Consider the following 14,463-nt stretch of genomic DNA (forward strand, 5'->3'; position numbering starts at 1 on the left):
TGACTTACCAGGTTTGTCAGCAAAAGTATATCAACTCCAGACAAAGCAACGTATGAATAGTTTTGTGCTGAAAGAATATATTGGAGTGAAATTTAAAATTAGAGTCTTTTTGTTACCATTTATTTTATTTTTATGTCTGTTGCTTTGACAACTGAAATTTGAGGCAACTCTTTCCAGTCTTAAGCTTTGTAGAGCTGGAAGAAAGGTCACAGCTAATTTATTAAGCAACTGCTCTAATGTATTATTTCTACTTAGAAAAAGGGGGCAAAATAATATTTTTCCTTCCTTAACAAAGTTGAGTTCAGAAAAGCCACCTTAATAGGCTGAGATAAAATAGCTTGTAGGTACCAGAGAAAGGACTGAGTTCCCACTCTTTCTTACCTAAAACCATGCTGCCTGCTATGCAAATGAAATACCCAGGAAAGCAGACAAAGTCTGGGCAGCTGAGGTAGAAGCTTCTACTTGAGAAGCCTCAGACCTTTGCCAGGCAGGGTGTGGTGCCTGGGCGCCACCTGGGGACTTATGGACTTTCAGTAGTTGTTGATTGATATTAGAACTCCCTAGAGCTCTTGGAGACGGGGCTAAGTCAGTCTAAGACAAGTCTCTTGAAAGAGATATTTTTGAGTTATACCTTTAGAATTCTTATCTTTTCACCTTTCAGCAAAAGACACAAACTCTACGCGCCTGCTAGATGAATGGTCATAATGGGCTCATTACATGAGAAAACATGAGTTCACTTGGTTTACAATAACAAACTTGGGGGCCCCATCGTTTTCAAGTCACATGCATCCTCACTGGTTCCCTCATGAGACCAGTACTGATTTCCCAAGCCAGCTGAACAGTTTGATGTTTAGACTACTTTGCACATGTTTTTAACTTTTTTTTTTTTTTTTTTTTTTTTTTTGTAGGATGGAACTAACTTGTATGGTGCTCAGACATTCTTCCTGTGCCTTGAAGATGCAAGTGGATCATCCTTTGGGGTGTTTCTGATGAACAGCAATGCCATGGGTAAATGGACAAAGGAACAATCATAAAATAACAGATAAGCAAACCACAAGGAGCCACTTTGAAGTCCCATTTCCAACACTGTGATAACTGAATGACTAAAGCATAGCGCTGAAACTCCACCACCTCTCACTTCCTGTTGACTTAAGGGAGCCATGTGCAGGGCAATCCCCCCTTTCTTCTGAGTTTCTGAACCTTGTTGTTTCCATTGGAGTGTATTCTTTCCTTTTCTTTTATAAAAAAAAATATTTATTTATTTATTTGAGCGAGAGAAACAGAGAGACAGAGAGACAGACAGAATGGGCACACCAGGGCCTCCAGCCACTGCAAATGAACTCCAGATCCATGCGCCATCTTGTGCATCTGGCTTACGCGGGTCCTGGGAAATTGAACCTGTGTCCTTTGGCTTTGCAGGCAAGTGCATTAATCGCTAAGCCATCCCTCCAGTGCTGAAATGTTTTGTATTACAGAATTAAGGTAGTTAAGCTTTCCCTGTAATCTAATTGGGGACAGTTTGTACTCACACCTCTTCTCCCACTTTTGCCTTGCATCCAGAAGTCGTTGGTAGCAGATACTGCACAATGTCCACTGGGGAAGAAGAGAGGTGTCTCTCTCTCCCAGGGTTGACGGATACTAACCCCTGCATTCTTTTTAATTGAGCATCATTGGAGTGGATCCCTAGTGTGGTCCGTGGATGGCTCACATTCATGTCCACATACAATGAACGCAGATCATAAGTGGGCATTGCTGTAGCATCCCAATGCCTGCAATTTTTTTTTGTGATAATAATTCGTCTTCACATTCTTTTACAAAAACATCAATTTGCAGTGAATTTAAAACTTAAAAATACCTAATTCTTCACTAGAGTTTTTGTTTTCTGAGGCACACAGTAGGTGATTTTCAGATGGCTCTAGGATACCTAGTAGCCTCAGAATGCAATAAAATAATACAATGACTATGGTTTTAGGAAGTTCAAGTGAATCAGAGAATAATCTGAGTGAGATATCTTGGTAAAGCTTTAAGACACTAGGTGTTCTGTGTGAATTATTCCTATGATCAATGATTGTTTTAGTAGATCCTGGAGCCTTTTTTTGGGGGTAGTTTCCGAGGTAGGTTCTTACTCTAGCCCAGGATGGCCTGGAATTCACTATCTAGTCTCAGGCTGGCCTTGAACTCACAGCAATCCTCCTACCTCTGCCTCCTGAGTGCTGGGATTAAAGGCAGGTGCCACCATGCCCAGCTATCCTGGGGCCTTTTGACCCTACATACGAACCATGGCTAACAGGCAACTTCTGAGAATGGTGACTGGCACTTACAGAGATTTTTGTATTTGTGATATAGTCTTTGAGGCTTTTTAATTTGACTCTTCCTTGATTCACTGAGGTTAGTACCTCAGTGTCTAGATGCCAAGTGAAGTATGGGCTAAAGATAACATACTCTACAGTTGTGAAAGTCAAAGAAGAGATTTTTTTCCCCTATACTCTGTTAGATTCAATTCATGAGGGTGTACAAACTAAGCTCAGAGAAAGACAGATGAGTCAACAAAAGTCAGAGTTTATTCATATGTGCAAAGTTCATACACATGGTCATGCTCAGGGGTGAATGTCTGAAAGGGATGATTAGAGCTTGAGACTTATGCATCATCTCAACCGTGAAAGGGAATTGGAGATGAGCACTTATGGGTAAACAAGTGACTGTTTGGAAACACACGTGGGCCTTGAGGAGAGTAAGTGAGAGGTATGATGTCTTGTGACAGTGACTAGTGGAACTCAGTGTCTCAGACAAGATTAGAGTTCCTCCTGGAGAGTGGATTTGTGAGTTATTCGGGAGGCTCTGCTTTTAGATCAGCGGTACTACTAATAAACTCCTTTAGTTACAATGATTTTATTTTATTTTATTAACACTGCAGTGGCTTATTTGTAAGCCTGATTGCTTTTTCTCCAGAGCTCATTCTGGCACAAGAGCCATGATGGTCTAGTTACCTGCTGTTGAAGTCTGTTACTGAACAGACTTTGCTTCCATGTGTATCAGAGTTTGGTCCTCTACATACGAAACACAAGGCATTAAAACTACTTTACTAATGTTCAGAGGGTTAGTGATCTTACAGCACTTTTTTTTTTAAATTTATTTATTTGAGAGCGACAGACACAGAGAGAAAGACAGATAGAGGGAGAGAGAGAGAATGGGCGCGCCAGGGCTTCCAGCCTCTGCAAACGAACTCCAGACGCGTGCGCCCCCTTGTGCATCTGGCTAACGTGGGACCTGGGGAACCGAACCTCGAACCGGGGTCCTTAGGCTTCACAGGCAAGCGCTTAACCGCTAAGCCATCTCTCCAGCCCTTACAGCACTTTTTAATTTTTGTCTAATGTAATATTTCAGAGGTTGAGCTCCAGCCTGCTCCAGCCATCACATATCGCACGATCGGGGGCATACTGGATTTCTATGTGTTCTTAGGAAACACACCTGAGCAAGTTGTACAAGAATATCTAGAGGTAAGCATATGCTATCACGTGCCTGAGGAAATCCTATGTAGCACTATGTAAGAGAAGTGAGCTTACTATGCAAGTGTGGATCTTTCCACTTTTTTACATTTAAGACAATAGAATAGACCACATATAAAGGTGGAAATTTGCTCTGTAGAATTTTATGTTATTAAAAGATGATAGAATTATAAATATACCGGAAACATGGCTCTTACTCTTATAAAGGGGCTATAAAAAGTTGGTTAGTATTCTAACATAAATGAAGCAGTACATTGGAAAATTGATAGTTTTGTGTTCCCCAAACAAGTACTTAGAAAAAGTTTAATTTAAATTAACATATTGCTGACTTTCGTTTCACATACTTGTTTCAGCTTATTGGACAGCCAGCCCTACCTTCCTACTGGGCACTTGGATTTCACCTCAGCCGGTATGACTATAAAAGCCTAGATAACATGAAAGTCGTTGCAGATAGGAACCGTGCAGCACAGCTCCCCTATGTAAGTCAGGCTGAAAGTGTTTTCCCAAATTAGAGGATTTTTTTTCTGGAAGAATAAGAACAACTTCTCTTACTTTCCCCATACCTTCTCTTTCTGAGCTCTGTCTGTTGTAAAGTGGCCGCTTTGTCTGTGTGGGGGAGCATGATGCAGGCACCCTTGCATGCCAGTACGTGTACCCTGTGTGCACGGGTGCTGAGGCCGGAGTAGAGCACGGGTGTTCTCTGCTTTTCTGCATTTTGTTTGCTTGAGACAATCTCTCACTGACTGGAGCTGCTGTTTTTTGATGAGACTTGCAAGTCCAAGCCCCAGAAATTCTCCTGTCCCTGCCCCTCCCCGGGCTGGGTTTACACCTGGCTATTTGCGTGGGTGTTGAAGTTTTGCACTGGGGTCCTCATGCTTGCGCCGTGAGTGTTGAATCATTTCCCCAATCCTAACAAAATGATGCTTATGCCCTTAAATACTAGTGGTTTGGTTGGACCAATAATTTTTTCAGGGACCCCTAGTTCTTTTCAAAAGGAAGTTCATTCCCCCCCCCCCATTTTTCTAGGAACTCTTGTTCTCAGTAGGAAATGGTACGTAGAGAACAACATAGGTGAGGAGTGACCTGTTTGGTCACTATTTTCTTTATCACACGTTTTAATTAGTAAAATTTTCTTGTGCTTACTCTACTGACTACATTTTACATGATGCATTTTTAAAGTGTTTTTAAAAATTTTTTATTTTTATTTATTTATTTGAGAGCAACAGACAGAGAGAGAAAGAGGCAGAGAGAGAGAGAAAGAGAGAGAGAGAGAGAGCGCAGAGTGGGCATGCCAGGGCTTCTAACCACTGCAAATGAACTCCAGACGCATGCGCCCCCTTGTGCACCTGGCTAGCATGGGTCCTGGGGAATCGAGCCTCAAACCGGGGTCCTTAGGCTTCACAGGCAAGCGCTTAACCGCTAAGCCATCTCTCCAGCCCAACATGATGCATTTTTGAGTCTATGAGTTAATTCTGTGTTTAACTTAGATGATAGCTTTTGATTACTTCTCAACATAGTTTTTTTACATAGGTTCTTGGCTTGTTTTGATTCAAAAGTGTCATGACAGGCACTCACCATAAAAGTGACATCGTTATCTTTAAAACTCCTCTAAGACCCTGGTATCAGCTCCATTCTTAGGCTTATATGAGGTAATGAATGACATGGATTCTTGATCTCCTTACCATTTACCAACTATTATGCTTTGACAGATATTTTGAGGGTAAACTGAAAAAAAGGAGTAATTCTAGACCCTATGGATGCAGATCCAAATGATCTAAATTAGTATCTTTAAATGCACAGATGAGAAACTGAAGTCAAGTTAGGTAAGCAACTTGACTAAGACCACATAGCTAGTCGGTGACAGACTCTATGTATGATTGCGTGGGTTTTAAAAATCACATAACTGGTCTTAGGTACAGTGATTTTTTTTGATGCTATTTTGGTTGCTATTTAATTGGAAGTGAACAAAGTTTGCCTTTCTGTGTCATGTAGTAATTTTTTTTTTTTTATTTGACGCAGACACATTTTGGAATGGGACAAAGCAAACACAAAATAGGAGATATAAAAGAAAGCACTTAATATAAGTGAGACTCAAAAAGCCTAAGACTATTAGGAAATGAAAGTACAGGATGGGACATTTGAGTGGGTAGGCCCACACTTTAGGACACAGGTCTGGCTACTCTTAATCCACTGGCCTTCAGGGATTTAATATGTGTGGGGTGGAGAGCAGTAAGGGACAGAAATGGTAGAGCCAGCACTGACGCAAACTACAAGAAACATACCTGTCCCATGTTGAGAGCTTCTGTGTGAACTCCTGAGACAAGTATGAGGCTCAAAGCCAAAAATCCCATGTTTAGTGCTCAAACCCTAGTTAAGATTAAAAACCCTATTTAGTAATAGAATAACAGAGGCATTGGGTTGCCAGTCCAGATCTCCAGCAGAGTGGCTCTCCACTGCTTATGTCATTTCAATTACGTTTAGGCAGGCACCTTCCTCTTTAAGCCATCTGCGGAATGAAGGAATTGGATTTAACAGTGCATAGTGGAGTTAGGTGTGGGAGAGAACACTGAGAAACACTTGAAAAAAAAAAATCACTGGGTTGAGTATAGATTTCAAATTCTGCCAAGTTTGTGTGAACAAAAGGACAGAGCACATAATGTAATGAAATGCTTGTATCTTAAAGGGCTAAATGTACCTGTTAGACTGGGAACCATGGTTGTGAATGAGGTGTTAGGAAGAGACAGAAAAGAACATTTCCCAAAGTCTCTGGAATATTCCTGCTCTCTCCCTCTTCCCATTCTCTTAGAGGCTGACACTTGGTTGGTAGAGCAGGAATGAATTTTTCTCTGGCTCCATTGTTTTTTTTTTTTTTTTGCATAAATTTAAGAAAGAATAAACACTAAAGACTTGAAGTAGAAGAGGTGTAACAAAACAAATCCTGGTGTAAGGGTGAGAAAGGAAAGGAATGGAGGAGTGCCAGTCCCTTACAGCTTTTCTCTTGGGGATAGGTGAGTTTTATTTTGACAGCCTCATTGATTTGTCAAGAATTATGTATGCAGTTAACCTGACTGCACAGCTGGAGCTGGGTCTTAGGGAAATAATGGGTCATTTATTTACTTATTTTGAAATTTCTCTCCCAAAGAAGCATTTGGATGCTGGAGACTGTGTCTAGATCCCAGCACAGCATTGCCTTTTACCTTGAATAGTCAGAGTGACAAGTTGGTGACTCCCTTTGCCAGGGAAGTGCTAGGTGCTAACTTGCAGACTCTTGCCTTCCTTCAGGATGTTCAGCATGCAGATATCGATTACATGGATGAGAGGAAGGACTTCACTTACAATCCTGTGGATTATAAAGGCTTCCCTGAGTTTGCTAGGGAGCTGCACAATCACGGACAGAAGCTTGTCATTATTGTGGTATGTGCTTTCTTCTTCTGGCTCTCAAATTGTGTGTTTATCCTTCTTCTTTTTTTTTAATTATTTATTTATTTATTTGAGAGCGACAGACACAGAGAGAAAGACAGATAGAGGGAGAGAGAGAGAATGGGCGCGCCAGGGCTTCCAGCCTCTGCAAACGAACTCCAGACGCGTGCGCCCCCTTGTGCATCTGGCTAACGTGGGACCTGGGGAAGCAAGCCTCGAACCGGGGTCCTTAGGCTTCACAGGCGAGCGCTTAACCGCTAAGACATCTCTCCAGCCCGTGTTTATCCTTCTTTGCCTTCGTGTTCCCATTCTACTCTTTGGTCGTACAACGTCATAAACTGTTTTAGCCTTTTCAAGGCAGAATTTCAATGTGCCTGTTTTACTGAGGTTCAGCCTCTGCTAGAGAGCAAGTTTCGTCATCATGTTTTCCCGTTTCTTAGGACCCAGCCATTTCCAACAACTCTTCCTCAAGCAAACCCTATGGCCCATATGACAGGGGCACTGGGATGAAGGTCTGGGTGAATGCTTCAGATGGTATAAATCCAGTCATTGGAGAGGTAACTTACTGGTGGAAAGTGGGCCTGGGCCTGTGGTGGGTGTCGTGTGCGTGTGTGCGTGCATGAGTATCTGGGCTTTATGTTCAAATGCCTTGGGCATGCTGGGGGTATACCCTCCCTTGCCCTTTCATACCCACATGCCTACAGTCCACTCTATCCTTCTGCTTGCTTTCTTTAAATTTAATTTTTTAAAGTTAGTTATGGACATACTTAGTATGTCAATAGCACATGTTGGTACCATCCTTTCCCTCATCCCTGTCCCTGCCTCCAAAGGGACCCTCCTTGTTGGGGACACTTGTCCTCCCCATGGGGATTGTGGGTTGTGCATTGTGGGGGCGGCCGTCCAATATGGGGAAGAGGCAACGTCTCTCTGCTACCTACCTCTTCTAGCTAGGCCATATTAAACGACAGCACTCTGCCTAGGGGTATCATCCACTGCCGCCTGTGTATGTAGCCTTTCATGTTATTGCAGTTCTCCTCCCATCACTTCACTGATAATGCTTGGCAAATGATAAAAGTCGTCTCCTATCAGGGAAATCAAGGAGGCTATTTTGTATCTTTCTAATTTCTCTGTAGTATTTAATATGTTTGACCATTTGCTTCTCAAATCTTTACGTCATTTTCCATGAAGGTGTTACCTGCTTCTTCACTTGTGATACCCCTTAAAACACTTTCAGAGAATAGTGTCAGAGAAATTGGATAGGAAAGGAATAAAGTAAATGATGTTGGGTTTTGCAGATTGCAATGAGTGAAATTCATACAGAACACACCCATTCTTTCCATTCCTAATCTGATAGTGGAGAAGGTGACAGGGAAAGGTCAACCCAGGTTGAAGAACAGCCGGCTAGATAATGATTTGCTCATTAACCTATTTTTGACTAATATCTTCCTCATATAAATATTTGATTCTTTCTGACATTTATTCTGCATATTCTGAGTCATTTACTTATTACTGAAAGAATTTGTGTCTGCTACCTCTGTCTCTATAATCATATTAGAAATTTCTGTGCAAAGGTTTTGGTTATTCTATACTGAGTTAATTGGTTCTTATCAGTGATTCTCTTTCTCCTTCTGTAGGTCTGGCCTGGGAAATCTGTGTTTCCTGATTATACCAATCCCACTTGTGTTGTTTGGTGGACAAAGGAGTTTGAAATCTTCTACAGAGATGTGGAGTTTGATGGAATCTGGATTGTGAGTTTAACACTTTGGTTCTTAGGTGATAGACATTCGGACAGTGTGTACCTGTGGCTATGGCTCTGAATCATGGAGCATGGGCAAAGAGGAGGAGTGGAAAAAAAATAATGGCAATAATCCCTAGTGTTCCCCATCTTGCTATTGAAGTAATCCTACCGAAAACAATAGCTGAGAATCAAAATCAGATGTGAGAGCCCGAGGTAATTCAGGATTTTGTTGTTCTTGTTTTTTTGAGGTAGGTCTCTAGCTCAGGCTGACCTGGAATTCACTATGTAGTCTCAGGATGGCTTTGAGCTCATGGCAATCCTCCTACCTCTGCCTCCCAAGTGCTGGAATTAAAGGTGTGCGCTACCATACCCGGCCTTCAGGAATTTTTTCTGAATCTAGCTATCTTTTTACAAGTGAATGTGCTGATGTCAAGATAGATCATATACTCCTAATATTGTTATAAATACATGAATTGTTCAATTATCAGTTGAGGTTCCTTCATTTTGACATATTGGATAGATGAACTAGAGCCAAGGTACCCAGGGGCAAAATACTCCTGTGTGGCTGTGGTCCGATGGAACCAATTGCAGCACAGATGGTACTCAGCCAAATTTAGAAATGTCTGCACTTGAACTCTTTTTCCTATTTATAAGAGAACTATAGAAAGTTCCAACCATACAGTTGATTAAAAAGATGAAAGCAAAAATATTATGAACTGGTAGCAACCAAAGACATTTATCATTACTATTTTTTAATATTTATTTATTTATTTATTTATTTATTTTAATTTGAAAGAGAGAGAGAGAGAGAGAGGGAGTGGGAGAGGGAGAGAGACAAAGAATGGGCATGCCAGGGCCTCCATCCACTGAAAACAAACTCCAGACGCATGTACCACCTTGTGCATCTGGCTTATGTGTGTCCTGGGGAATTGAACATAGGTCCTTTGGCTTTGCAGGCAAGTGCCTTAACCACTAAGCAATTTATCCAGCCCATCAATACTATTTTGATATACATATATCCAGACCATTAATTTTCACAGCTTTTGTGCATAGGAACACCTTCCCCATTCCTGTCTCTATGTATAAAATTACATTTATATATATTTCTATGTATTCTTAGTTGTATTTGAGTGCATAGAGAGTGTAAGGTGAAATATATGACATTGTATCTTTTTGATACATTCAGGAATTGTTCACTCTCTGTGGTTATAGATCTTTGAAGAGATTCTAAGGACTTTCTCCATGAAGTTTTTAGTGTGCAGAGAAGACAGGGGTATCTACTTCATCCTATGTCCATAAAGACCCCCTTTAAAAAGAAATATCTGGAATAATTTCTCAGATTTCCAATGAAAAGAGACACCATAGTATGTCAGTCATGTTACTTTGCCTAACAGATTTTGCTCTTTGCCTTGTAGGATATGAATGAGGTTGCCAACTTCCTTGATGGTTCAATTTTAGGATGTGCCACGAACAACTTGAATTTTCCTCCCTTCATCCCAAGTAAGTGTTCATGAAGGGCAGCCTGGCTGAAGTGACAAGGTACGAGAATTGCTTTAAAACCACAAGGATCCCTCTTAGCCACTGACAAGAGAGTTTGCACAGAAGTGTTCACAGGGAAGAAAACTGTGGGTACCCCATAAAGAAAATGAGGAGGAAACTCAAAACACACACTGGCTTCCCAAAATAGGCTTAAATTGTAAAGAGGTAATCTAGGACATCTACCCTTAGCCCATGCTGTTTCTAAGGGAAGGTCCAGGGGGCATATGATGAAGAGGCCAAAGCCTAGTGGTCAATCTATATCATTCTCAAAGATGCACCCTCCAGGCCAGCACTTACCAGAGAGAGAGGAGAGGGGTGGGGTTTATATTCAGGTAAGGGCTATATTTGGTGATGGTTATAGCATGAAAGATAGACTTGAGTCATAGAATGCAACAAAACAAGAACTCATTGCTCCTGAGCTTTGAAAGAAACTGTCACACAGAGTATGGTCACTCAGAGATCTTGGTAGCACAGTATTCGTTGTAGTTTGAAGAAAGCTACAGATTCAAGAATGAATTGTTTCTCAATTGAAGGATGAATGAAGCTTCTGGGATTATAACATCTGTGTCAACTCCAGACTGATGGGAAACTAGAAAGTTGGGGACAATGTAGTTTGAAATCAGATGTTCAGGGGGGCTTTGATGGGAGGCTGAACAGGCTACACTTCATTTATTCAGGATAGAAGTGATTATATTTTAGTTAGAGGGAAGTATGATATGGAAATGGTTTTAGAAGTGTTAATTTGCTGTTAACATGAAGTATGAATTTAAAATGTCTGAAGTATGTCATTAAGAAGTTATTGTAATATTTAAGATCCATCAGTAATATGTATCTGAACCAGAGTAGTGCTGTGGGAGCTGAGAACAGATAATCAAACCAAGACTGGAGAGCATTCTTTGTAATATGTGATCAAGGTAAAGGAGTCAGAAGTTAACTTTTTATATTCTGTGGACACTTACCTTGACTTAAAGAATTCAGACTGAACTTCTGGCATAAGTGGAGTTTATGCTTGCCTCTGAGAGTCCAGGTAGGAAGGTGTGTGTGTGTGTGTGTGTGTTCCAATTTATTTAGGTATCAGAAAAACTACCTCAAATGTATAATTTTCTGCCAGCGAGGACCCAGTTATGTATGCTTTCATGATGGCCACAATCACTACTTCCCAGTGCAGCCACCTTCGCAAGGTGTGGGATAGCTAAGGAGTAGGAATGGGTATGTAGGACTTTCCCTGACTGGTCCCTCTGTTGTTTCAGAGATTCTAGATGGGCGCCTGTTCTCTAAGACTCTCTGCATGGATGCGCTGCAGCACTGGGGCAGACATTATGATGTCCACAACCTATACGGCTACTCCATGGCGATCGCCACAGCAGAGTGAGATCATTGTTGCTGTGAATTTACACCTGGCAAAATTGTGGGCCTGCTAAGACGTGGGTGGATATACACATATATATGTTATTTGTTAAAAGTATGAATAAGGGGCTGGGGAGATGGCTCAGTGGTAAGGAGTAAGCATGAAGAGCTGAGTTCAGATCCCCCAGAAATCACAGAAAGCTGCAGGCAGTATCGCGTGTCTACAATCCAAGTTCCCCTACGGTCAGATGGGGGGCAGAGAGAGGAAAACCTGAGAAGTTTGCAGGCCAGCCAGCTTGGAGCTGCCGGCACAAGAGGCCACTTCGAACAAACTGGAGGTGAGGATTGGCATCTGAGCTTGTCCTCTGGCCTTGACATGCACACCATGGCACGTATGCACCCACACTCACACACAAACACGCATGCATATCGCACACACATGCACACGGACGCACAGAGATAAAAGCGAAAGACTTAAAAAGTTTAAGTAGATGATAAATGTAGTGATCATTAGTGTGTGAATGAAGGAGTGGCTCGGAACCTAGGGAAGAAGGAATCTGATATATATATTTATGGAATCTATACAGTGAAATAACAAAAAACTGGAAGAAATATTAATTGAGAAACAATATTTCAAATGTGAAATTTAGGCCCTTTTTTCTCTTTTTTCTCCATTTTAATTTGTTGGCCAAAGCCACCAAGCATTTTCTTTTTACACATTGTAGACACAGGAGTGTAGTAAGTTAAGTAGCTTGCAGATATCTATGTGCTTTTTTTGAGTTTCATATTTTGGCTCCGCATCCACCTATTGTGTTCTGTTTATCTGTATGTGAAGTTAATTCTATACTGAGGAAAAAGTATTGAGAATTTGTTTTACCTGCTTCAACAGTGACAGCAAGAAACTAAACAAAGAATGCATTCCTTGTCTAATGCATTCATAGCAAAGTAATGAATGTAATTTTAGTCATTTTAAAAGTAATTGAGCCAGGCGTGGTGGTGCATGCCTTTAATCCCAGCACTTAGGAGGCAGAGGTAGGAGGATCACCATGAGTTCAAGGCCACCCTGAGACTACATAGAGAATTCCAGGTCAGCCTGAGCTAAAGTGAGACCCTCCCTCGAAAAACCAAACAAAAAAAAAAAGTAATTGACAGGCTGGAGAGATGGGCTAGCAATTAAGGCACTTGCCTGTGAAGTCTGAGGACCCAGGTTTGATTCTCCAGTACCCACGTAAGCCACATGCACATGGTGGCTCATGCATCTGGAATTTGTTTGCAGTGGTGATAGGCCCTCGTGCACCCATTCTCTCTCTTTCTCAAATACATCAGTAAAAACAAAAAATACAAAAGTAATTGAAACAGTCTATAGTCACCATATGGCGAGAAAACAAGATGAGCAGACTGTTTCTCCTGGTCCAAGACCACCTGAGTTCATACACTGACCCTCTAAATCTCATTTTCCAGAGCGGTCAAGACCGTGTTCCCTAATAAGAGGAGCTTCATCCTCACACGCTCTACCTTCGCGGGCTCTGGCAAGTTTGCAGCCCATTGGTTAGGGGACAACGCCGCCACCTGGAGGGATCTGCAGTGGTCCATCCCTGGCATGCTCGAGTTCAACCTTTTTGGTATCCCAATGGTAAATCCTTATTCCAATTTCTCCTCATGCCTTCCGTGAGCCAGGGATTTCATGTCTCATAAGCATTTCCTTTGTCAACATCAGCCAGGCCCAGGTAGATTCCATCTATCCTTTCCTGTTCTGTGTTATGAAATAGAAAGTGCAACCTTGATGCACTTGTTATGTTTCTCCTCCTTAAAGTCTAATAGACACACATGCCAGTTCACCCATCCCTCAGTTCAAAGCTGAGCATCACGTGCAGAACCCAACTGTGTATCCAATGCCAACACTGCCAGCATTCAGGCAGCTTCACATTGTTTAATTAAATTCGGCATGTACATGTATCGAGGTCCTACTGTGTTCAAGGTGTTGAGTGTACATAGTGAATATGGGAAAAAAGCATAAAAAACGGTAACAAACACCAGCTCTTTTCCCACAAGAGCTTTCAATCTGGGGAAAATAGGCACACATGCAAACAGTCATTATGAGGATCCCAAATGAAAGATCCAATAGGAATATTCATGTTAAGTACTATGAGAGAAAGATATTTATCAACTCTAACAAGATCATAAAGGACAGAAAGAGGGTCAAGAAAGAAATTGAGAAAGGGGCTGGAGAGATGGCTTAGCGGTTAAGCGCTTGCCTGTGAAGCCTAAGGACCCCGGTTCGAGGCTCGGTTCCCCAGGTTCCACGTTAGCCAGATGCACAAGGGGGCGCACACGTCTGGAGTTCGTTTGCAGAGGCTGGAAGCCCTGGCGCGCCCATTCTCTCTCTCTCCCTCTACCTGTCTTTCTCTCTGTGTCTGTCGCTCTCAAATAAATAAAATTAAAAAAAAAAAAAGAAATTGAGAAAGGATGGTGCTGGAGTTGATCCTGGAAAACTGGCTACTGAGAAGAGAAGCTCTTATATGATTGACAAATAAACATGAGCAAAAACAGTGTGGGGGAAACAGATGAATCTCTAAGGCTGGTATGCAGAACAGGGATGGAAACTGATGGTGAAAAGGTAGGATGGAACGAGCTTTTAAAGAGTTAATAGGATAAGTAGCCAACAGACCCTGGGGAATTTTGATTTAGGCTTTAGAGAGAATGTGGTAAAGTGAGTATTCCTAGTTACTATTCATCACAAAGTGATGGTGTCCACTTTAACAAAATGGAGATACTGAGGCACACAAGGTTAAATAACTCACTCACTCATTCAGTCAGCACTGCCAGCAGCAGTAGCGTGGACACAGACTGTATATAAGGCAATTCTGACCACATCACATTAGCCTTCGTAGTAAGGAGGTTTGTCCCGGTTCA

The 14,463-nt window shown here is 41.7% G+C and overlaps 1 protein-coding gene across 1 annotated transcript in view; it reads left to right on the forward strand.

Annotated features, from left to right (window-relative positions):
* Mgam (maltase-glucoamylase) overlaps positions 1-14,463 on the forward strand; it is a 256,817-nt gene that overhangs the window by 25,835 nt on the left and 216,519 nt on the right. Inside the window, exons 8-16 of the mRNA XM_045160081.1 lie at positions 909-1,008; positions 3,385-3,497; positions 3,860-3,985; positions 6,789-6,920; positions 7,367-7,483; positions 8,561-8,674; positions 10,080-10,164; positions 11,454-11,571; positions 13,012-13,183. Coding sequence (XP_045016016.1) covers positions 909-1,008; positions 3,385-3,497; positions 3,860-3,985; positions 6,789-6,920; positions 7,367-7,483; positions 8,561-8,674; positions 10,080-10,164; positions 11,454-11,571; positions 13,012-13,183 — 1,077 coding nt within the window. The remainder of the gene's footprint in view (positions 1-908; positions 1,009-3,384; positions 3,498-3,859; positions 3,986-6,788; positions 6,921-7,366; positions 7,484-8,560; positions 8,675-10,079; positions 10,165-11,453; positions 11,572-13,011; positions 13,184-14,463) is intronic.

The sequence above is a fragment of the Jaculus jaculus genome, chromosome 10, assembly GCF_020740685.1.
Source record: "Jaculus jaculus isolate mJacJac1 chromosome 10, mJacJac1.mat.Y.cur, whole genome shotgun sequence".
Taxonomy (NCBI): Eukaryota; Metazoa; Chordata; class Mammalia; order Rodentia; family Dipodidae; genus Jaculus; species Jaculus jaculus.